General features: G+C 42.8%; 1 protein-coding gene across 1 annotated transcript; it reads right to left on the bottom strand.

Annotated features, from left to right (window-relative positions):
• Positions 1-1639: 1639 nt before the first annotated feature.
• CDCP1 (CUB domain containing protein 1) lies at positions 1640-24823 on the bottom strand. Its single transcript, XM_077781926.1, has 11 exons — positions 24748-24823; positions 22929-22983; positions 18887-18951; positions 12057-12260; positions 10392-10748; positions 8754-9122; positions 6331-6558; positions 5279-5659; positions 4601-4966; positions 3278-3359; positions 1640-2090 (listed from the first exon to the last, which is right to left on the bottom strand). Exons 1-11 carry the CDS (start codon positions 24821-24823, stop codon positions 1640-1642), a joined length of 2634 nt encoding a protein of 877 aa, XP_077638052.1.
• Positions 24824-25523: the final 700 nt, after the last annotated feature.

The following is a 25523-nucleotide window of genomic DNA, read 5'->3' as shown; positions in this document are numbered from 1 at the left end:
AATTAAAGGCACTTATGGTGGCATGTCTTTTGATATATGCTACAGCAAACTGTGTCAGGTATGACATTATACTGAATTGTGTAGAGGTCCAAACAGTATTAACACACTGTTAAATACACACACTTGACCGAATAGTCAATGAGCAGTGCCAGCATAGTTAACACAGGAAGAAATCCACACTTTTACTTAATGTAAACAGTAAGATTTCTAATAAAGGCATTTTAATTTTAAATATTATTATATGTTTAGCATCATTGCATGCAACACCTGTCTAAAAGTTTCATGTCACTGTGTATCGCTAGGCCAGAAACAGCCACGGTAAGGTATCTGGAGAGAAATTCCAGTCGTTGAGTCTAGTGCTGCTCACAAAATTACAAACACCCTCAGTAAACTGCACACCTGAACAAGGCAGAAATTTGTATATAAAAGGCTACTTCATTCGCACAAGGAATCTGACCCTCGTATTGTCAAAGGCACAGAAACTGAGGGGCATACAGCTAACTACAGCACTTAAAATGAGACCTGATTTCAAGACATACCTTTCAGGGGCAGCTAGACAGCTGACATGTAAGTTCTGCCAGAAGTCAAGAACTCTCCCCACCATCATAACAATATGGTTACTAAATTCAGACTGATACACCAAAAAAAAAAAAATTTAAAACATCTAGGCTTTTCTTATGGATTCATTCTTTGCATTTCAGAGATATCAGCTGCTGTAAACAATTTTCTTTACCCTGTATTTTAAACCTTAGTAACAAGTGAAGTAAAAAGCACTGGTAAACAGCTGAATGACCACATCATTATTTCTTTATTGAATCCTAACTCTCACTTGAACCAAAAGTGCAAGGTATTAGTAAAATGTCACAGGCACCTGAACCACAAATTGGTTTAGACTTTTGAAATTGTTTTGTCAAAGAGCAAATAAATAGTCTTTGGTGTAAGCTCACATGGTGCAATCCAAGCATAACAACATCAGCTGAAACTTAGAGAAAGCCCCTAAGTTGTCTTCTGAAGGAGAAGAGCCCAAGCTCAAGTGATCACACACATTTACATGCATGGAGCTCTTCCAGTAAGCACAAGTGGTGTTTCACTACGTTCAGACAGCCACTGGCATGCTAAATCTGATGGATTTTCAAGCTGCAAGCAATGGAAAGGAGACAGTCACTTTTGGTCAGATACTAGCAGATCGCCTGGACGTGTGCAACCTGGAGCTGCCTTGAGACAGTCTGCATCTTCTAGGAGTCACCAACCAACACTCAGACAAATAATGGTTTGTGAGAGGAGGAAATACTGGACAGAACACTCTCCCCACTACCAGCATCCAGTTTTAAGCTGGTGGTTAGGAATTAAATTTCCTGATGCCCATATAGTAGAAAGCACAGCTTTGGCACCTATTTCACAACCAGTCCTGGAGAGTCCTGACTGATACTGAGTTTGCTAGGTGTTCACTTTGAAACTAAAAGCTATCAACTGCTGAAGTAAAAAAAAAAAAAGACAAAAAACAACTGAAAACACACACATTAAACAAAACAAGATAAAAACATATTTAAAAATAACACTCCTCTTCAGTATGTTTTTGTCTTGGGCCACTGTCCTTACACCTGTGTTTCCACAGGAAACTGCTATACCTGCCATAAAATTATTCCACTAAACCATCCCGTTCCTTATTTTCCAGCAAGGGTACGCTTGTATCTCCCTTATCCTTTTTATTTGCATCTCCATTGTTCTCTGACTGCCCTGATTTCTGATGAGCAAACGTGTAAGTGTCTTGGTCTGTGTCTGTCAGGGGCAGAGGTTCCTCCTCGGTGTTAGAAGAGCGTTTAATGTCTTTTCTAAAGGAGAATGGAGGTGGAGAAGGTGGCAAGCTACCAATGGGTCCATCAAAAGGCCGATAGACATCGACTTCTGGAGAGACTGAGCCATTGGATTCCTTCAGTAAGTGTCCATAGACCACAGCATCATCAATAACTGCATAGACATGAGACTCATTGTTTTTCCTCTCTTTTCCGAATAAACCTTTTCTTCCAGGCATCTGGGTGTTCACATTACTATTGTACACTCCCACCATGGGATTCTGGGTTTTCTTCTTCCTGTTACAGAGGTGAAATTGTTAACAGATTAAAAACAGCACGTCTGGCGTGTTGGAACTCAATAACAACACCTTCTGTTCACTCATCCCAACCATACAGTGTCAGGCAGTCTACCTGGATTAAAGGCTTTACTTGTAATTTTGGGAGAAATATCTTTGACATTCTTTTTTAACAGAGCAGAAAAAAACTTCATGCTATTTGGTTACCCACTGCTGCTCTCTGACACTGAAGTTTGCAAGATTAACTCCAATGGTCTCTCAAGCACTGGGGCTCTGGCTGTGCATTGAACTGAACTGAGTCCCACAATATCCACTGGCACTAGTAAGACCCAGAGACCATTAGATCCTCACAAAAACATGGCTCTGTTACTGAAGACAAGACAGTGTGTCAAAATGAAAGTCAAGTGAATTTTTCTAAATTATATCTTCCTGACTCACTGACCCCAAATTGGAAAGAACAAAGGCTGAACTTGAGACTTTTAAGTCTGCACTTGTAAAGTCTTTCCTGTGGGGCAGAAAAATGTGCTCTTAACTGCACTAGTCACCATATTGCATAACTTCATTCCAGCTCTACAGCTTCAGGACCAACCACCTTGACAGCACTGAGCATACATGTATCAGAAAGCCCAGGCTACCAATGACTTCAGACTCTGCTCATATGAGCAATGCCATGCATGTAAGCTTTGCACAACTCACTTCTCTCCCCAAGGGCTCATCTCACAGAAAATTGCTCCCACTTGATGTGCAAACTTCAGAAGTTGCTGGAGGCTGTGCGGATGAAAGAAAGCTCTTAGTGTATCTGCATGAGTTCACAGCTTGTTTGAACAAAGACCTGAGTGGAGTCATGCATGCAACAGCCACATTCATTGGGATTTCATGTTGCAGGGACTGCTGAGGAGGTCCAACCAACACCTGACTCACAGTACACCTGAAAGCCTGCACTTAAGGCCAAGGAAAGCAGTGCTCTGCAGGTTGAAATAATGTGACTCTGGGAATGCTGCTCTGCTCTTGCAGTTATTCACTTTAGAGTAAAGAAGCATTCTCGGGGTCAACACTACTTCCACTGTGCCTTCCTCATGCTTTAGATCCTGGTTCAAAGGATATCAATACATGAAAGACAGGGCCCAGCAGCTCTCCCAAAATACCCTCTTGAACTGCTAAGTTACACAAGCTGAATTATGAACTTACTTCTTCTTAACACAGCACACGGCCAGTCCAATCACTGTGAGAACTCCAGCCCCAGCCACCACAGCAAGTATGATTCCAAGGTCTGCAAACAGACAAGGAACAAGGACACTGAGCAAAAGAAGGAACACCCAGCTTTCTCTTAAAATTTGTCTGGGTTTGAACCCCTTTAAGAGTTTTCTAAGCATAGCAGCTGCTGGCAGAGCAGGAGTTCCTAAGCCACGCTTGCCACAGGGCAACACAAGCCATTTCCAAGAGATTGGAGGCCAAGCAACAATAAACTCCTGCTGTTGACAGTGGAGCACAATCAAAAAAACCAACCAAACCACCCTCCTCCAAGAGTTTTTGATACAGCCCATGCACTGCTAAACTTACCTACAGTATCTCACACGTCTCCGACTGAATAGGCAAAGAAGAGATGAAAACACAGAAAGAAATAGAGAAGGACTCAAAAGAAATAATACTGGCATTTCCACAGATTCCCCTCAGAACCATCTTGTCACTGAAATATACAGGTTGTGTTTACCTGGGTTTTTCTAGGACTCATAAAATTGATTAGGGAAGTCTAGGCATAAGCAAAGAAAAATGCTGCAAGTTTCAAAGGAAGCACAGATTAAAAAAAAAAAAAAAAAGATCAAAAAATTAGAAAGTGCAAATGTGAAGCAAATTTACATAAGCAAAGCCTACCCTCAAAATGCCCCCTCATCTTAAAAAAAAAAAAAAACTGTTCATATTTCAGGGAGATGAAAGAGAACAAGAAAACAGAATTTGCTGGTAGCAGTTAGGGCCCAATCTCCATTAAATGGTCAGACCTGTCCTAGGGAGGATTTCTTGCTCATGTGAACACTGAGACTAATTGAACTGCTAACATGAAGTGAGGACTACTTGAATGAATAACTTAGCATAATCAAATCCCAGGTTGTTCACTAGGTCTGTGACCCTGGAAGGCAAAAACATCACTTGATCTTATTATATATTCTGTCTGTTATCTCCATTTAAAAAAGCTAAATTAATTTTTTTTTTTTTAATGAAATCTGGTCCTACTACCTCGATCCTTGCCGTTTCTTGTGTCAATGAAAGAAAACCCAGAAACACACCTCCCCCCTGCTCCATAAACCATACCACATTAAAATCCCTCCTTCCTCCCCAGCTCCTAGAAACATCAAGCTGAAACTCTCTGAAGTTTTTGAGGGACAGACTTCCAAAGGCAGGAATCTCATAAACTGCTTTGTGAGATTCCTGGAGGACCATCATCCATTACCGTTACCTCAGAGGAAAGCAAGGAAACAAGCAGAAGACAAACAACCACAACCTTACAGGACTCACCTATCTGCTTGTCAGCAGAAGTCACCCAGAACTGCAAGGCCAGCTGTGTCTTATCCACAGGTCTGCAGTTGGAGACGTTCACCCAGAAGCTGTGGAGCATATTTCGGGGCTGGGGCAGGAGCTCATCCTCACGGCGCACGATCTCCTCTGCTCCCAGAGTCTCTTCCTTGATGTTGACATAGGCACGGCCCGTCTCACAGGCAACGCCCATGCGGTCCTCGGAGAACCCGAGGCGGGCAGTTTGCTTGCTGGGCACAACGATGAACCAGGATATGGAAACGTAAGGAGGTAAACCATGAGGCCAGTTGGGAGTCTGCAAGTAAACTTTAGCTTTTGGATTTGGACTCACAGTGAATATGCACTCATCTGTAGCAAAGGGAAAGAAGAAAACTTAGTTTTGACAATTATTGTCCTTTCCCACATCAGTGTTATCACAATAAATACAGACATACCTGCAGAATTTGCCACAATCAACTATCCACTACCTAGAATACAAAGCTCCTTCTCTCTTCCTGAAATAAACCATATCACTGGTTCACACAAAGATTGATTCTAGAATCTAGTCCTACAGCCATTGCTAAATAATTGAACTCTTAATTTCTGTTTATCCATAAGTGCTTTAATAAGCCTATTAAGAGATCACCGTACAACAAAGTAGTATAAAATACACTACCTTACCTTTAATATGTGGCACGAAAGACATATTCAAATCCTGAGGGACAGACCCATTGATGAATCCTTTACCAAATGTATTTAAGGATATGGTGATATTATTCCTCATCTGAATCTTTTCAATAGATCCACCAGGACAGAATATGCCAACATTCAGCTCTGTCTCTGGGGTGGCACTAACAATGCTGTAACCATAACTCGTGTTGCACCTCTGCTCTTGGACACGTTGCTGAAGTTTCAAGGACGGAGATGTAATTTCTATGTTGATCATATCAGTGGCCAAGAGCTTCCAAATAAATGTATGCAGTCGAATTGGCAATCGGGTAATAGCCTTAGGCACTGAAAGGGAATAGATCTTCCTCTGACACCAACGAATATCCATACAGCCTGCAAAAACAAAAACAAAATCCCAAGGGCTGGGCATTTCTTGCAAATGAAATACCTGGGCACACGCAAAGTACTATCAGGTCTGCAGACCCAGATAAGCATCTACCTAGAGAAAAGATCCTCTCTTAGTAACCTTTATCCAAACGTGTATTGTTTGTATTTAAAGAGCTTTCCTTAACAGGTGCAGGACACCAAAGAAACAAACATATTCACTCAAGATATACCTGCTGACTGAGACATTGCTGCAGACTAGTCAAGGTACAGATACTTGAAGTCTCTTTTCTACCTGTAGTTGAAACCATTTGGGAAAATCCTATAGCAAGGAGACACGTGTGCAGAACAAGATGCACTCCTGATGGCAACTTTGGTCCTGTATTTTCATTAGCAGATTTATGGCTCTCTGGTTCTGTTTCCATATTTTGCAGTGACTTAGGTGACTTCTATCTCTTCTCTTCTAGGAATAGCTATGCAGTTTCTATTCTTAAAGGCAGAGTGATGTACTGAACAAGGTCACCTCCAGATTCATTGTACCCATCTCCCAGTTGGCCAACACCTGGTTTCCAACCTCAATCCATTTAAAGCCAAAGCAAGGGAGCAAGTTTGGCTGACCCCTGGGGAAAAACATGCAAAAGCATTCCCTAAGGAATAGCATCAAGCCACCTTTGTAGTACCTATGCCTTTTTCAGCCGTGATCCTCAGCCGGGACAAGTCCTTGCACAGAAAGGAGATCTTGTAGACAGCACCAGAGGTTAAAGTCAAGACACGGTCACAGGTGCGAGGATCCTTGCAGATCAGGCATATGGGTTCAGACATGAGGGGGATGTGGCTGGGCCACCCTTCCGAGTGTATTGTCACAGTCACGTTCTTCTCCTTGCTCAGGTCGACCAAATGGGTGACATCTGCAACAAAAAACACCCCAGAGCAATTACAGCCAAGAAGCACAGTTTGAAGCAGAACTTCCTTCACCTCTTCTCACCCCGTTATATGAGCAGCTGTTACACCAAATACTTGGAACATCTGGAAGGAGAAAATAGGAGGAAAGAGGAAAAAAATGCAAGTGTAGTTCATAAAGATTGACTGTCATGTGGAAAGATAGGTTTTGGATCCATGCAACATCCTGATGCTGTTACTAAGGCACTTCTCTCTGATGTCAAAGAAAGCAAGCAGCCAAGTGGAAGTGTCCCTGCCCATGGCAGGGCAGTTTGGAACTGGATAATCTTCAAGGTTCTTTCCAACCCAAACCATTCAATGATTCTACAAAGGACAGGGGGAAAATAGTACATACACACATACTCTATTATTACTCTTCATTTTCTGGTTTTAGCTTTAGCTACAGATCTCAGAATCATACACAAAAGTGAATAAAATAGCTTTCTCCTGTGTGGGAGATCAGTCAGACAAAAAGGCAAGTGGTCAAGTGGAATTATCCAAGTCATTGGCACAACAAATTGGACTCCTAATGCAAGGTTATAACTTTTCAGAATGTTTTTTCCTGCAGCAGCTAAACATAGGAAGAGTCAGATCAAGAAGTTATTGTGACTGGAAAGGGCTACATTTTCTTCTTATTTAATGACAAGTACCACAGACAGCTGTGGAATACCCAAATGTTTGGGAAGCTTTGAGAATATGCAGATAGCAATGCATTTTTAATAAGAGCAATGATGCAGATGGCAACCTGAGGGCTGAATTTGAATCTTTGATGGAACTTATATAACTACAAAATCAATCATGAAATCCTATAAAATCCCTAGAGAAACCACTGTTGTTTCTTAAATCCAAATGGTTTATTACTTGCATTTCATTCACAGAATGACAACCTGGTTTTAATTTTTTATGTGATTATCGTCTTGTCTACTGGCCATAAATATATTAAAATTCTTTCTGTTTTCCAAAGAAGAAGGGAGATAAAGCTGATTAACTGAATATAATGTTTTCATTCTCTCTAGCTTCCAAGATGCAACACACAATAAATGTAAGCAAACACAATTTTGTTAACAACTATTCTGTGAGGATTTGCTGTTCATAAATGGAGCCAGGCTAGACAGACAAAGAACAAAGAATTGTAACCGTGAGATGCTACAGATCCTTTCTGGCTATGTGACTTCAGGGCACAAGCCATTCAAACCTTATTCTCTCTAAAATTACTTAGAAAGCCTCTAAGTAGCTCCTGACACAATGGCAGTCAAGTGTGGACTTTCCTTCACCTACTCTTCTGCAGTGAGTACACCTTGATTATTAACCTTCACCTTGAACTGAGGTCAGAGCTGCAAAGTCGGAGGTTAAATCATTAACTCCATGGTTCATTACCTAGACAGGCCTTTTATTTCTGTTTTTAGAGAAACACTCCAATATTACAAGTCATTGTGCTAAAGCAATCAGACTTTGAGGCTAGAAAACAACAAAAAAATCTTTTTCTCTATGTAGAGAAAAAATGTAAAAAACATCCAAATATGTAGGGGATATTATAGGTGGAATGTTTTACTGACAACTTTTGTGTTTAATGTGACTTCTTCACACTTGTTGATGTTCAACCTCTTCTAGGAAGCAAAATTAAAACTCAAAGGAAGAAAGGAAGGTAAGATGCATATTGATGCCATTAGTAATACAGAGACATTTTACACCTCTCAATTCACCAGCTAATGCAACAGATATTGCTACCTACCATGACTGTGGGTTTCACCTTGTTAGGTGCAACTGCTCATGCAGGAAACAAAAAAACAGGTTCACACTTTAAAGAATTATCTTTATCTCATGTTTGAAAGCAAAACTGCTAAAGGCATTTTTCAATTACATGATTCAGGTGCTGGAAAGGGGAAAGGAGTCTCCATTTTTAAGTTACGGTGTAAAAAATACAGCAGCACTAAATACTCCATTGAAAATTGCAAATTTCAACATTGCTGCGTGCCTTGCTGTACAGGTGGCCAGTGGTACCCTGGGCAATAAAACAGTCCTCAGTATTGCTTGGCAACCTCCTTAAACTCATAGAGTGACCAAAGTTCAAGGAAAATACCAAAAAAGAGTATTTATCTCCCTTGTGGTGCTCAGGCCAGACATCTGTAAGCGAAAGCCACAAAAAGGGCAGGCAGGTACTTACTCTCATCAACCTGCGGGTGCTGAACGACGACTTGGAAGAGCAGGCGAAGAATGCCCGGGTTCTGGGCATCCTGATCACAGCCCTGCAGGGACATGTTGAAACTGCCAGCAATATTGGCAGGCTGGCTGTCGCTCAGCTTGAACACCTCCGGGTTGCTGGGGGAGCCGGGAATGTAGTACTCCACCCTCTCCTCCTTCCTTTCGCAGTTGGAGAGGCTGTAGTTGTGGAAGAACACACTTGCTCTCATGTTGGGAGGAATCACAAACTGCCACGTCATGAGCTCGTCTTCTGGAAAGCCCAGCGGGTAGTTAGGGGACATCAGGGTGATTGAAGACTCCCCATTCAAAATGGATTCAATGATGGATAACCCTAAAACAGGGAAGGAATCACAACATATAAAACAAGTTCCAGTTACTGAAGACACACTGGCATATCTAGTACCCAAGAAGCAGAGTCTTTTTATTTTGACAGTGAAATCACCCAATCCACCTACAGGTTAGGTTATTACAAAACACTCAGACTAAAACATATACTTAAGTTGATTCTTATGTCTTCAATTAGGGAAAAGGTAAAGAACGTATTAATACTGCAATTGCAGTTTAGCAGGTTAACCTTTCAAGCACATGGACAGACAGGCCTTTATTATTGGCAAAGGCAAGATCCTATTTCTACATTTGGACTTGCAAGAGCAAACACACAACCTGATAAATGCTTCTGCTTCACTGGATTTTAGGAAACAAAAGATGCAAGCTTTTATAGGAGCATGTAGCTCTCTTTACAAAAACCTCCTAAATTTAACAAAAGCACACCAGTAAAAATCCTCAAATAGGCACAATAAAACACAAATGTGAACGGTGCAGGCTGCATAAGACACTTTATCCTTGGATGACTCTTGGCAGTGTGAAGTTGGGTACATGGAAATTATGGTCCCACTCTAGGACTCCAGTGATGATATGCAAGTGTGAGGAGTGCCAGGAATTACAAAACACTCATGTTCTAGAAGCTTGAACCTGGACCAGGTTTATTTTATAACTGATAGCAACAACACTAGAATTCAAGTGCAGAACAAGATTTGTCATGAGATCACAAAGTAACCCACTGATTCTTGTATAATATTCCAGGTATTTTAGGAAGATTATTACACAACAGTTTATGTTATTGTGCAGGTTGAAACAGATAAATGTATTTATGCAGCCTCCTGTGCCTTCCAGGCACTGCTTCGCCTTTTCCCACAGTCCTCTGCAGAATAGAGGTATTGGTTTGAGGCTCCAGAAGTTAAAGAAACTTTTTTAAAAGAAGCCAAACTACACACTGCAACCAGCAAAAAACTCTCTGGCTCATTCTAATTATCCTACCTAGTCTCACCTAGCTGAATGCACAAAAACAAGAAAGCGGGTATGTTTAAGTTTTAAGAAGTTTAAGGAGATTTAAAATTATTAATGTATTTAATCAAATACTTTGACTCCAGAAGAACACCATCTAACTAAACTAAAGATCATACAACAATAGATTGCAGAAAAGAAGAAGCAGAAGGGAGTTAGGGATAGCAGCACCAAAACTGCAAGGTTAGTGGTGAAGAAAGGTTGAAATAGGTTCTGCTGCAATCTGCAGAGGGCAGCTGCACTACTCTGTACTCACGTTTTATGGAAGCCCTGTTGGCTATGTTGAAGCCTGAGGTGGTGAGAGGCAAGTGCCACGGGAGGTGCAGGGACATGACAACCCCTCCCAGCAGTTTGATGCGAGACACGGAGCCATTCCTGCAGAAAGTGCCAATGTTGACCATGGCCTTATCAATACAGCTGTTGATGTTGTAGCTAACGGAGTCTGGGCACGTCTCTCCTGGTTTAATCTGTCTTAGCCAGGAGGTAGAAAATTTTAGTTCAAGTCCAGCTTTTGTACTTGCCTTCACGTCCCAGATATAAGTCCTGTTAAGGCGAGGTAGCCCCAGTGGGTAAAGATGAACATCTCCAAAGGGACATGGGCCTGACACACAGTCTAAATGCAGAGAGAGAAGAGCTGTGATACATTATGGAAAGCATTCCATTAAATGGGGAGTTCGATACTTCCCCTTCCTTGCTATTATCACAATTTTTAGGTTGCATTCATCTTTTTCCTCTACGTGCACTAAAAGACACTCTTGTGACATGGTCACAGGCTGTCTCCAAACAGGACTCCCAGCCCACAGAATAGACAGGATAAACCTGCTTTAGTCAGGCTGACTAATAGGAGGGATTCATTGTCCCTAGTATTTCACCTTGTTTGCTGAAGAATTTAGAAGGTATTTAGTAAATAGGGCAGAGTCTGAATGGGCAAAGGGACAAATGCAGTGTCAAGAGAGCTGGAAATCACAGATCTAGACAATCTAGACATTTTATCCCATGTCCCCCAGAGAGTTCCTGGCAAATCATTCATCTTTAAATTTTTTACTGCTTGCCATGAACTATTTTTGTTCCTTTGGTGCCCAGATGAACAACAACAAATGCCACTGCAGCATTCTGGGGGGAACCCAGAAAACTTTCATCTTGAAAATCCAAGCAACTGATTGACACTCAAAATAAGTAACTTAAACCCATGCCTAGGCTTCAACTTAAAAGAAGAAATATCACAAGTGTATCTTGCAAATATATGAGATATAGTGAGCGTTACTATCTGCATGAATCATATGAATAAAATTCCAAAACATGAAGAGAATTATCTTTGAACATCACCCCAGAAATAATGAAGATGTTACTAAAGACTGAATACCCAATGAAGTTCAGATCTAGTTGAGAAGTAGCACATGTTCATGCCATTAAAGATTACATACACCAGGGACAGCATTCAAAGCAGAAGAAGCTTTAGTTACACTTCTGAATTTACAGTTTCTTGATTTCAATAACATTCATTATTGATAAAGAAACATGTGCAGGTCTTCAATGTTTCTGTTGTCCTTGTAGACACAACCAAGCTGTTCATCAAATACATAATATATTATTATAAGTGTTCAGAGGCTTTTGACAGGAACAAAAAGATTCTTTGATGGGTTTATAAATCATGGAAAAAGGAAAGGCAGCAAGGAATTAATGCAACAAACTGCCTTCTAGCTGTTTCCAACACAGCCAAGTCAACATTAATTCTGCCAGCTGCCATACAGACTTCTTCAGCTTGCATAGCTGTAGCAGTCATTCAAGGTTACTGATCAGTGCTCAAAGATTTCTTACCTAAGATTATGGCAGATACCTTAATACAGCAGCAGGAAAAAAAGCACATGATTTTACCGGAGGAAAATTACCACTGGGGAAAAATCAAAAATCTGTATCTTACCAATATTTTTCCGAATTTCTGTGATGAAATATTTCTCTGGAGTACTACAGGTAAAGGCAAAAGTCACATTCTCCCCAGGCTTTATCTTGAGTTCAGACATGATGACATTTTTCATACGGATTCGACAGCTTGGTGGAAGACCGGGTTTCAGTTTAATCGTAACTGTGGTGTTGTCCGCTTTATGAAGAGAGATTGTAAAGGAAGCTAAGAAAGAAAAAATACATAGAACAGAGGTGTTTTGTTACTAACACATATGAGTAACACCAGGCTCTCCACACAGCCCCACAGATGCCACAGAGTCTGAATATTAGCATCCACTTCTCAGGAGCCTCTGGTGTTGTACCAACAGAAAATACCTCCTCTTTTCCAGCACAGAAACATAAAAATATGCTTGCTGCATGTGCCCAGGAGAGGTATACAGGGAATTTGTGCACAATCTGTTCTGCTCCAATTTACCCATACCTGTGTAATTTATTTCACATTTAAAAAGTAGCTCAGCTATTCCTTCCAAATTTTTGTTCTCCTGATTTTTGTTTTGAGTTTGTTATCACACAGCCCGCTTCATTTCTGAAAGCACCCATCAAGTCACGACTCAATTCAGGAAGTTTATTCAGCAGCCAAACAAAAAAAAAGAGCTTCAACTTTAATCACAGACAATGGTAACAGATGAATTTGTGGGTGTACCTCAACAATTACTGCAGGCCAGATGAGGTATTCCAGCAATACCAAAAGCAGATACCAACAGATATTTTTAGGTGCAGTCATGGCCCTCTCCTACCCTCCCCACCCTTCACAACTCATTCCCTGAAGGTACTGGATGTCTGTGCAGTGCCCCTCACCAGCACAGAACACATCTGTGGCCTAAAACAGATTGTGTGTGCTTGGACACCTCCTCTCCATCTCTGCCATGACCATCATTGATTCACAGCTTTTGGGAAATACTTCACAGATTTCAACCTATCCTCAAGTACTGCCAGATGCAGGAGCAGCTCTCACAGGAAATACTGGAGCCACTGAATAAACTGCTTGTTGAATAATCTTTTATTTTATCGGTAGCAGTTTATTAAAAAATTACTCAAACCTGTCTTCTAAAAATATACACACAATATAAGACACCAGAGAGTAGTTACTGGACATTTAAGATGACTATTATTAACTTCAGTTGAATGCTTAGCAAATATTGAGGCCAGTCCTGGCTGAAATAAGTGAAGTTTGCAGTGAAGTCAACCATACTCCAGCCCCAGGTGAAAATCTTGAGGACAGGACAGACAGTTTTCTGCTGCTTGTTTTCATTGCTCTCCACTCCTTATTTTAGTGCATGGAAGACAAAATCACAGCACAGAATCACACAGACAATGTCTACAGCACTTGGACTTTTAGTGTATATGAGGAAAAAAAAAAAAAAAATCACACATTTTAAAAATAGTAAGAGATCTAGAAATAAAGGTACTCCAAGTTCGGTTCAAAAACATCTCTGCCTTGAGTGGGACATCACACAGGGCTTCATGACAAAGCTCTGCCCATATGCCAGTTGGGAATCCTCTTGTTCATTAACCTCAATGAGAAAAGATTTGTGCTGGCAACCCAGCAGAGCAGTGCCCTGAGGGAGCCCCTGAAGCCATTCCAATTACCAGGCAGCATGTCAGGAAGGTGTAGGAGAACAGCTGGCTCACACACATCTGCAGGATGCCCCAGGCTCTGTCCAACTGCTCAGCATCCCTGGAGCACCAGTCTGGTCCACACCAGCTGCTGCTGGTGCAGGAGTGATAAGGATGCTGATCAGATCCCAGACATGCAGGGGCTCACCTGGTGGGGTTGTGGGGAATGGGGCTGAACACACCATGGGAACCCTCGATCAGCAGAGCCCTCTAATGGCACACAGGCACATCAGAGACCCTCAACAAATATACCCAACCCAGCTCAAAGCTTCCGTCATAACAGCTGCTGAAAGCAGCTTATTGCATTAGTGGCTCAATTTCACACAAAAACCATCTGTTCTATTGAAGAGAGGTTGAAAAACCTCCTAATTTTTACAGGATTCTCATGCTTTTGCAGGGCCTGACTTTCACTGCAATGCTTTGCAAAAGCCCCGGGGACCAAGCAGTCAGCAGGGTCCTTCCTTGCCACTGGAAACATTGTGGCTCCAGATTTGGCAACACCAGGCATCAAAAACCCCACTGCTAGGGGGAGCAGGGCAGAACAGAGTACTCAGAGCCCGTCATGTGCTTATCTGAGTTTTGCTGGTCTTGAGCAGCCTTTCTAGCTTTGCTACACAATCTTGGAGTCAAAAGACTTAGTAAGTCCTTGGAACTGCCTTAGCTATTTGCCTCCAGGATCAAAGGTTTTAAATTAAAATCTCAAACACCACGAGGCTTGCCAAATTGCAGCACATATATTTAACCACAAGTTTACCAACCCTCTAATACCATTATTGAGTATCTGTTTACTGAGTAACTTTCCTACAGCATTTAAGTGACAGGACAGTTCTCTGACCTGAGAGCCTACACTGCGTTCTCCTGCCTCTTCCAATGGCTGGCACACTTTACATCTGTGTTTCTGCCTTAGTAACGCTTTTGCAGAGGTTTTCAATATGGATTTTCCTGAGGAAATAAAAAAAGATGATGGTGTAGCCTGGGAAATGCCTGTACAATGACCTCCTAGGCACACAGGGGACAATTGCAGAGGCAATGTCCATGGGGTGGGGAAGAGAGTAAAGCTAAACAAGCAGTCAGTGCTGCTCTTCCTCATTCTTCAGGAGGAAGCAGTCTCTGGAAAAGAAAGCGAAACAACTGTTTCCAACTTAGCCCGGAGTTCTATTTTCAATACCACTGGGTTCTTTTTGGGTTCTCTTGGGGTTTTATTTTACAACTCTTAGTGCACAAAATACCTTTGACCATGATGTTCATAACTTTTCTAGTGTTTAAGTCATCTAGACATGATGTTTTAATAACATAAACAAAATAATTAATAACTATGGACAAAAGACATTTATTTCTTGCACAAGGTAATTGTCATACTCATCTTGTAAGTTTATAAGTATTACTGAAAAGTCTGTTTCTAACTCTCTAGTCAGTTATCACTGTTCCTTTCCCCATCCCTGGGACAGCACAAGCCACATGGCCAACTGGGCAGGGCAGAGACCAGGACCACCAACAGCCAGCACTCCTCCACCACATGCTGGCACATGGCTCTAATTTTCAGTCATGACGATTAAGTTCAAGCATAGCCTTAAACAGGTGACTAGTTTTAAATCAAAACAAATACACACCCTGAGCCAAAACCAAAGAAGATAAATTTTCAACACTTTGAAATAAGCAAAGGGTCCTACAAGGTCAAAACAAAGTATCCTCTTCCCCAGCCCCTGAAACACCCAAATTCGGCTGCTTTCCCAAATTCAGAAAATTTTTTTCCCTTCCTCTTGCTGACTCCATGACCATATAATCATTCTTCATTTGATCTCTCTGCAAGAATATCAAATATTTGCCAGGTCAATATTGTTTTCCAGCATAGATTTATCCCACTCCTCAGCTTTCCTAAACAGAACCTGCCCAAAATCACAGAAGTGTTTTCAATAATCAGTATATATATAATCACAGCAGTAGGCAAGAAGGATGCAGATCTATACCAATTCAGGCCAGCAAAGTTGCCTGCTAGAAGCCCACATAAGAACAGACATATTCTATGCATAAGCAAACAGTCTGCCCAGATGAAAATCCACAGATAATAATTTTGGCCAGGAAATAAGAGCATGGTGCTGCAATGCCAACAGCAAGCAGCTGCTAGGAATGTACTAAGCTGCATTCGACCATCAAATCTAACAGGAAAAGTAGAATAAAAGAATCACGCGGGAAGTATATGCAGTGATCCCAAAGCCATTAAAATAAATGAACAAATGGCTAAAATCCCTCAAACTACAGCCACACATGAGCAGCACAACAGAGGGATGACTTAAAGAGCATCTTCATTGGAGAGCTTTTATAAACACGAGTGAGTCTCCTCATGACTCACAGCAGTCTGTCTTTGTCTGTGACTCCCACTGCATGCCTTTTTATTAGGATTACCCGTAACTGGACACATTTATTGAAAAGAAGCAATTTCCATGCCTTATTGCTGCTGCACAGGGATGACACACAGGATATCCAAACCAACATGAGGAAGCATTGCCAAGCTGGATCTCGTCTCTGACTATACAACAATGGAATCATTCAGCTAGAAGATGTTAGAGGTAAAGCCTGCAGTCCTGAGCTGGTTCATAGCTGATGCAGACAGCTGATCTCACCCTATTCTTTTTTCCCTCTAAGCAATTACAGTTTTGCAGCCTCCCTTGGATATTTTATCAACTGCCCTAATCTCAATCTACACCCTCCCTTCCACAATTTTTCTACTGCTCATCTTCATTTCAGAATGTGCCTTTGTGAGAGTTTTCTCATCACAGCATCCCTCTATTACTAGTGTAATACCCCTCTCTGCACAAACACAGCTTTTTCTTAATAGGATGATATTTCCAAACTGTTATGTTAGTGCTCAGAGCTCTTCCACTGGGGTTAGAAGCAAACTGCATAGTGTAAAACAAGTCAAATCACTCCAGAGAGTTGAGCCAAAATTTATTTACTGTGTTTGCATCTAACAAGCTAATAGTAATTTTAACATGTACATATAAATGTCACAAGGACATTTTTCCTGTACAAGAGGGAGTACATTTTTCCTGTACAAGAAGACAGCTGGCAAATAGTCAGGTCAGTAGCACTCACATAGAGTGTGTGTACGTATACACGAGCAAAGGACTTGGCAGAATAGCAATTTATATGGCTATGTAAAGTACCTTGCTACACAAAGCAGGAGCTAGAACAGAGTCCAACTAGTTTTGGCTTGACAGCTGCATTTTATTGCAGTAATTTACCCATAAGGATCTATGGATTGTTCCACAAGACTTGACTAGGTGGATTAAAACAATCCAAAGAGCCCCAGGGAGAACAAGAAAACAAAACCCACAATGAAATCCCAGATCTTAATTTATCCCAGAAATATGTACAAAAACTGTTAGTTTGCTCATTCCAGTATAATCACGGGTTTGTTCCATGACTGCCATTTTTACCGAAACCCAGCTGGATGGGGCTGACTCAGCCACCATTCATGAGCTGGAGGAGCCGGGCTGCTGTGCAAGACGAGTAGCAGCAACTTGCTCTGATTATGAAATACCTGTATCCAAACCCCTGTCTGCCCAGGGGGATCTGAACCCACACAACCAACACACCTCTCCAGAGAACAGCTCGCTCCCTGCAGGATATTGTTCCACCAGCCTGGGACAAGGATAGCACAGGGACGCTGTTTGCTCTCCTGGAGGCTTCACTGCCTCTTTGAGCCCCTGCAGGGATGCTGACCTGCAGGCACACTCAGAGCCTGCTGAGCTTATATTCCACTACACATAATCTGCTGCAAGAGTCATGGCAAGAGGATGGGAAGCAAGGGGTATAACACAGTAACTCAGTGTGGTGGTGCATCACCTCACCACCACACTGAATTCACACCAGTGAACTGCATCACAATTCACTGCACAGTTCACTCGAATTGGCCAAAAACACATCAAGGAATATTTGAAAGAGTAAATGCCTCCCTGCTTTCCCAACTCAGTCGTCTTGCACCTTACTAACATCTTTGACAATTTGAGTCCAACTCTCCAGTTCAACTGCAGTAGCCAATTGCCCAAGCATCATCCACTCCTCCAGTCTCACCTGCAATGTAATCCAGGTGACTGCCTTCACAGTCTTCAAGCTATTAACAAAGTTAGTCAGGGACACACACACACACTGTTTGGACTCCTCTCATCTCCTGAACAGTGCTGTGAGCAGCAAAAGAGAGATCACAAGTACAAAAGAGATCACAAACTACAGCCAACTCTTCTTCATTTAAATGTAAACTACTTTCTACATTACATGATTATCTCCTCATATTTGGACCTGTCTTCCACCACCACACTGGTTGGGATATGAGGTCCATATTTTGTGAAAGGATTACTTTCAGGGAATCACCCAGAAAATTACCGTGATAAAATCTTCAAAGCTTGTAACTCAGAGATAGATGCTGCAAATAGCAATTATGCCATGGTAACCACACCTCAGGAGAGGGCTCCAGGGGGAGAACACCCATTCCTCAGCCAGCACAGAGCAGCCCCCTAATGATCACTGATTGTTTGAACTGATAGCCAGGCCGGGGATGCAAAGCAGGCGAGAGGTAGGTATTTTCCTCCTCATCAGGGAGGAAGGGCAGACACTTCTGACATAGTGATGTTACAAGCCGTTCCAGCACAGCTCACGGGAGAAGATCTGTCAGCACCCCAGGCCAACAAGGTTGTCTACTCAAAAGTTGTTAATTCATTAATTTGTAATGCCTAACAGGAATAAAGTATCTTCAGATTTAAAATAACTGAAAAAAAGTCCCAACAACTATACATTTCTGTATTTACACAGCTTTCTCTAGAACCTTTCTGGAAGATAATTAAGACAGCCATGTAACTCATGCAATAGATTTTTTAAAATAAGCTTTTTTTCACCACAAATGGGAGACACTGTTGACTCTCAGCTGCCTTTTCCTAATGATTATTTTACAGGTATGAAGTGTTGTTGATTCTGTAGAGGTGAGATGGAGAGCTCAGCAAACCCTTCCTATGAGCTGACCACCAGCATACAATGTATAAAATGTTTGACACATGTGTCTGCACAGTTTGAAGAGAAAATGTCACACTGGCTAGAGGAACATTGACACCACACAGGTCTCTGCAGGAGCCTCCCTTGATCAAAGGTATGTTTGCTTGCACAGTTTTTTATCCCTACCTTGATTTAAGCCAGCAAGAGGACAAGATCTCAGAGCATGTCTGAGCAGCTCTTCAGTCTTGGCTCTGGTTAACAAAGGTGTAAAAGCACATTTCGCAATCAGGGATCCCTCCCACACCAAACATCCTCCTGCCTCAGCTCTTAGTCTCTCTCTTCTGAGGAACTCCAAATCATCTCTTTCCACTCCTCAAAGCTTGCTCTCTCCTCTGTCTCACAGCCACGGACTCAGAAAATCCAGGATCAATTCCAAAACGCCAGCATTATCCTACCTCCCAAAATAAGAGTTTGATCTGACATTAGTTAACCACACTCACCTTGTTCCCCAAGAAGGCAAAAGGCACAGCTCAAAGCAGGCTGCCCCATGGCACCCTTCTGGGTGGTTTTTAAAAGGTATCCAATAAAATAGGCAGAGACCCTATCCCTGGTACAGGAGATAGATTTTTTTTTTTTTTTTTTATAATTTTTTCCACAGTAATGGCAACCTGGGCACTCACAGGCAGACTAGATCTTACTAACATATTTGAAATGCATATCTACTAGACACTATGGCACAATTCTTCAGCTGAAGGTCTTCCAGAAGGTCCCACCAATACTATCCACGCCAGGCAGGCTCAGCTGCAGGCAGCAAACCTCGCCTCTGTCACCAGCCACTACAGAAACTCAAGATGTTGCTCTGCTCTGGCTGTAAAAGCCAGCAGCCAGCAATGTAATAAGCGCAGCCCAGCCCACGTCCTTTCCTTCACACCCTGGTGGCACAAGCAGATGTGAAGCAATAAGAAACTGTATGGTAACATCTGCCAGATATTTGAGAAGTTTACAAATCAAGGGATGGTGACCTGGCTCTACTGGCCGAATCCTAATAAGAGAGCACTAAGTCAGCAGCTGCTCTTCAGGAACTGGTTAATGGTTTGGTTCCAACAAGACAACCCCTGCTGCAGTGGGTGTTGTCCTCTCCAGAGCTGAGGTTTGACAGAGACACCTGAGCAGCACCAGTGAGTTGGATGCTGCCCCAGAAACTGCTGGAAGTGCTTTGTTAAAGTGATATCTTTAGTTTTTTCCCCTAGTCAGGCAAAGGTTTATAAATGACAAAAATTACTAAAGGTGCAGATTTAAAAAAATATTTTAACAGAAGGTTACAAGAGTAGTCTAACGAAAGAACTCATTTAGATAAAAAGTGTGATCCAAGACTTTTCCCCATATTCTCTAGCTAATACATACTTTGCTGCAGCTGAGTCTTTCTAGGAGCTCTTCAAGGACAGCAAGACCAGAAAACATCCAAAGGGAGAGCTCCAGCAGGCACCCATGAGAGAGCAGGAGGACTTTGCTGCTGTAAGAGAACTACTGGTCAGCTCAGCTCAGAGGCACGTTCCACTCATGGCAGTGGTGAGCAGCACCCAGCTTCCCCCACAGCCCCAGGAAAAACCCAGCACCACCACTGATCCCACCCTGACCACAACACAAAGGGGCACAACTCCAAATATATTCACTGCTCTTCTGCCCAGCACTTGATGAAGGTCATGCTTTGCCACTAGCAGTTACGAAAAGCAAATGAGAATGGGATCAATACAGAGAAACTGGTGAAGAAAGAGCTATTCAGCTATCATCTCCACTAATCTGCAAACCCGCCATGCTTCTGTCATCCACAGCTTTTGTCAATACAGGTAAAGCCAAAAGTATCTTTACTTTGCTCTCAGCACAGGATGGTTCCTCATGCTATTTCCAATTTGAAATATTTCTGGAATGCACTAAGTGCGAAGTTGTTCAGCCTCTGCCCAAGACTGAAGGTTTGGCAATTGTGGATCACAAAGCTTTTAATTTAACATATGGTGATATAAATATCAATTAGGCTGGTTGACAAGGGCTACATTAATAAACTGAATCCCAGAAACATTTATTTGTGAAAATACTGCTGCTGCTATTATATATTTCAAGAAGTCAGATTATTTTTCAGTAGTTTTCTCCTACTCTTTTTTTCTATTCCAACATTATTTGTAGATAAGATAATCTATATAAGCAATTAACAAGCCTGAGTACAACTGACCCAAATGGTATCAGATATCAGGCAGGCGAAAGGTTCTTCCCTTATTTCATACAGCAAGCCCTGATTTCTGTCTAGAAACTCTTATTGCAGCATAGCAGGACAATGTACAAAACTGTAATAAAAATGAGAGAAGGACAACCTTCTAGCTAACAGAAAACTTCCTCCATGTCACAGGTCCATGGTGGTACTCTGGACATGAGATTCATCAGCCTCCAATCCTCTCACCTTGTTTCTCCCTTGACTAGTCCTTTGCCTTGAGTCAGTGCCAAGAAATAATCCTTTTCAGCATGCTTTCCCTTAATTATTTTTTGGCTGATGAGCCACCACATCAAGTGACAACCCCAAGCACAAAAAAAATGCCAGCCACCTAAGGAGCCAGGCTCAGGAGCTGGCTTACCACATCCCATTTCTACTCTCCTGAGCCATTTTGTAGCTAAGTGGCTGCTATTTGTTGGTGCTTCCAGTTTTGTGTATGAGTAAGCCCAGGACCAAGAGTACAACTCTTAGAGGAACTTCATTCACACAACTCCAGAGACAACAACCTTACTGAGGATGTCTAGGGGGGAGGCACTCAAATCGGTGGTTATTTGTGCTGCTATGGACAGTAAATTCAGCTCAGTGTATCAATCCTCAAATATTTTCACATTCCCACCACCTCACACACTCAAACCTTCCCGTCACCTTTACATCCCTGCATACTTACAGACACATGAAAAACACAGACAACACTCACCTCTTAAAAACAAAATTTCAAACAAAAAGTTCTAAAAAAAAAAAAGGGTATATTTTCTGGTAAAGAATTTAAGGTCATAGCACCAGAACTGAGACACACTATAAATAATTTACTATAAACACATTAGTTCTAGAGAATAAAAAGTTAGCAATCCAGACTGATCATGGCATAAGGCAAGCAAAAAAAAAAAGTTACAGCACATGTACATTGGTTGTAGTCTTAAAAGGAGAGGTTCTCAATCGAATGAACAAATGGTGATTCAGAATGGAAATAATCCAGTTTCCACTGACTTTCAGAGGAGAACAAACACAGACGTAATTTATATTCTGTCAGAGCAGCAGAATGACCCTGCTAACAGCTTGGGGGTTTTTATTTTATTAAATGAAGCAGCTTTACATGTTAAGACTGACGTGTGACTCAAATCAGTCAGTTGCCAAGAAAAAAGATAACTGTAGGGTAGAGCAAAAATCAACATGGCACTATCTCTAAATTCACTTATTATTACAATGACATTTTAAAGACAAATCCCAGAATACATATGCAGATTTTATCACATCCATAAGGATACTTTAAACCTGAAATGTTTATGTTTCATAGACAGCATAGCAGCCTGATTAACTTCATTATTAGTGCCTCAAAGAAACTCATTTTTATTTGGAAAACATATTTTCAAAGGTCAGATATGCAATACTCCATTCACACTCCCACATTAGTGCACAGCCAGCACACCAAATACTTCTTTCTGTAGTTTTCCAGCTTAAGTTATAACCCATCTTTCTTGAGAGAACCAATCTTGATAATTTACACATAAAGTCGCATCTCAAGAAAACCCACAAGCTCCTCTGAGGACAATGTGACTAGCCACGCTTGACCTACACCTTCCTACAGGAAGACTGCTGTAATACTGTACCGGCTGGGAAAGGGTGGACCAGGGGGGTTAGAGGAGAAAGAACTTCACCAAGGATGACAAGAGACACCTTTAGAGACAGGCACACCATAATTTATAGTCGTCCCACCAGAGCATCACCACTCCTGAGGAGGAGCCACGTGTGTCTCATACACACCCCACGTGCACATTCAGCCTAAACCCGGCCTTGCTGAAAGGGAGGGAGCTGCAATCAAGGAAAGAGAGGCAGCCAAAACACAGCAACAACAGAGCCAGTACCAACGTCAGCACCAGAGCAACAGGAACTCTTTAAAAATTACAAACTACACAGGCGTGCAGAGTAAAATCTTAACATGAGCTGTCTTGGGCTTTCAGGACAAACCTTTGCTCAGGGAAACGTTCCAACAGTTTTGGTTGTGCAATAACAGCAGTTCCCACTGGAAGGAAGGACACACGAAGTCTCACGTGTCAACAAACCCATGAAGGCACTACTCCCCTCTGCCTCATGTCCCGTTCACACCATCCCAGCCTTCAGTCTTGCCAATCCATGCTGCCAAGGTAGCTGAGACTCAGCTGCTTAGCTGAGACTAAGCCACCTCTTTTTTGGGGGAATGGGGGTTCTCAAAGAGGAGGAAAGCACCATGTTAGAGAGTTTGAGAAGGTGACAGAAGACCTGGCACACAGGAGTGGTGGTGCTTGTGCAGACCAGTGGGCAGAAGCCCGTGGCTGGGAAGGAAGGGACTGAAGGAAGTAGGAAGAGGGGCCACCATCAGTGGCAACAAACCACTGGGTCTATCAGTGGTGTTTTGTGCAACTTCACTGTTACCGACTTTGCTTTAAACAGCAACTTCAGGATTTGCTAGCCAGAGGCTGGGGAGCTCTTTCTGCCATGTTTCTCTAGATTAAGCTAAGATCCTTGGACCGTCTACCTCCCCTTGCTTCTAGTGTTGGCCCATCTAAGGTTTTAAATATTTGTTTACACTGAAAGCAAAGCACAATTATTAAACAGCATATTTTCTTCTTCCTTAGAAGAGGCTTAGAGAGGCAAATTGCTGTTATTCACTGAACTCAGAGGCAATACATTAAATGCAAGTATTTTATTTAAAAGACTGCACAGCTTGAAATTTAAACCTCAAGCTGCCCAATTTCAACAGAAACATTTTGTGTGTATTGTTTATGATAATAATGGCCTGAGCTCCACTTCAGCAGAACCAGTGCAGTTAAAGGTAATAGAAATACTAAAAAGGTACAAATTTCACATCAGACTCTTTAGGTAATTTACAGTCACTTCAAATACCTCACCAGTTATTTTGTACATAAAGACTCATACTTCAAGAGCCTTTAAAAGGACTACTGATAGCATTAAGCAGACTGTTTAGACTTGAGGATGGGCATTTTTCACAATCAAGCAACTTTGGAAATTGAAGAAAACACCACACACTGTCCCTGTGTTCATAACTGGAATTCTTTTGGAGTCGCACACAGGGTTAGATACATGGGATTTCAACAAGCATCCAGGAATTTCAAGAGATGCAGAGCTAGTAGTGAGCATTAAACCATCTAACTCGGTAGGCATATAAGCCATTCAATTTCCCCGCATCTACGGTTCACCCGTGGTTCTATATAAACAATAGCATTGTCTGCTAAAAAACTCGGGCAACTGCACGATCCGACACAGAACACAGTCCAGGCACCTTCTGCTCTTTACAGAGAATTCAGCTGCCCCTCTGCCGTCCAGGAAAAAAAGACTTTGTGAAGTTACTTGCATAATCAATGCTCCAGCAAGCAAGGACGTAAAGATCAAGTAATTCTTCTTGCTGGCATTTTCAAAGAGAAAGAAAAGTTCTGACTCGAAGTGCTGAAACTGAAATGTCCCACCGCACAAATATTACGGGCGCGTTTCTACCCCACCACCCCCGCCACTTTTAAACAACTAATAGTTACTAAATCAGCAGCAGCACACGGGGACAAAGGCAGAGTCCCCAGTCTCTCGCCCGCGGTGCCGCCCGCTAAAGCGAGCCCGGCTCAGCCGCGCACCAGGCGGGTCCCGCCGGCGCGGGCAGCCCCTGAGGGCGGCGGGCAGGGGATGGCGGCTGAGCCCCGGGCGGGCGAGAAGGGGCAGCGGGGCGGGGGTAGGGGGAAACGAGCCGAGGGCGGCGGGAGCCGGCCCGCCCTGCCCCTGCCCCTGTCCCTGTCCCTACCTTGCCGCGGGAGCAGCTGCGCTGAGGCGGCCAGGAGCGCGGCCAGGAGCGCGGCCAGCGCCCGGCCCGCCGCCATCTCCCCGCATGGGCCCGGCGCCGAGGCGGGCACGGGTCCCTCCGGCGCCGCCGCTTCCTGCTCCACCTCGCACCTGGAGGGGCGGGCCGGGCCGGCAGGTGAAATCCCTCCTCTTCCTCCCGCCCGCTCGTCCCGCCCGGGCGCTGCCTCCGGCCGGCGGGGTGGAGCCGGCTTGGCGGGACGCCGGGGGTGCGGGTCCTTGTCCGAGGGGTTATTCCTGCCCTAAACGCTTTTCCCTGCCCATTCCCGACATCATTTACACTTACGGAAGGGTCTGAGTTGTCGGTCACCAAGTTCCCCTCTCCCCCTCGGAGGTGTTACCGGGTAAAGGCCCCCTTGTCTGCCAAAGCACCTCTGAGCTTCAATGCTTAAAGGGAGCTTAAAGTTGGGGCCAGACCTTTTTACCCACTTTTGATTTTAAACCACTTTGGCAGATTCAGACTAGATATTAGGAAGAAATGTTTTGTGATGACAGTGGTGAAACACGGGCAGAGGTTGCCCAGAGAACTGGTGGATGCCCCATCCCTGGGAACATTCGCAGACAGATTGGACAAGGCTCAGAGCAAACGGATCTATTTGAAGATGTCTCTGCTCATTGCAAGGGATTTGGACTTGATGGCCTTTAAAAGTCCCTTCCAGTCCAAATTATTCTGTGTTTGGAAGTGCCACGTTTCAGGCAGAAGCAGGTTCCTCCCAGCAA

This window comes from Lonchura striata, chromosome 1, assembly GCF_046129695.1.
Source record: "Lonchura striata isolate bLonStr1 chromosome 1, bLonStr1.mat, whole genome shotgun sequence".
Taxonomy (NCBI): domain Eukaryota; kingdom Metazoa; phylum Chordata; class Aves; order Passeriformes; family Estrildidae; genus Lonchura; species Lonchura striata.
The sequence above is the reverse complement of the archived record's forward strand: the minus strand, read 5'-3'. Positions and strand labels throughout refer to the sequence as shown.

Excerpts from the sequence above, each read along its gene's own strand:
- CDCP1 (XM_077781926.1), bottom strand. The coding sequence starts at position 24,823 with ATGGCGGCGGGCCGGGCGCTGGCCGCGCTCCTGGCCGCGCTCCTGGCC. Across the intron at positions 22,984-24,747 it reads GCAGCTGCTCCCGCGGCAAG|TGGGAACTGCTGTTATTGCA; the intron begins GTAGGGACAGGG and ends CCTTCCTTCCAG. Across the intron at positions 18,952-22,928 it reads GAACGTTTCCCTGAGCAAAG|AGCCAAGACTGAAGAGCTGC; the intron begins GTTTGTCCTGAA and ends TTTGTTAACCAG.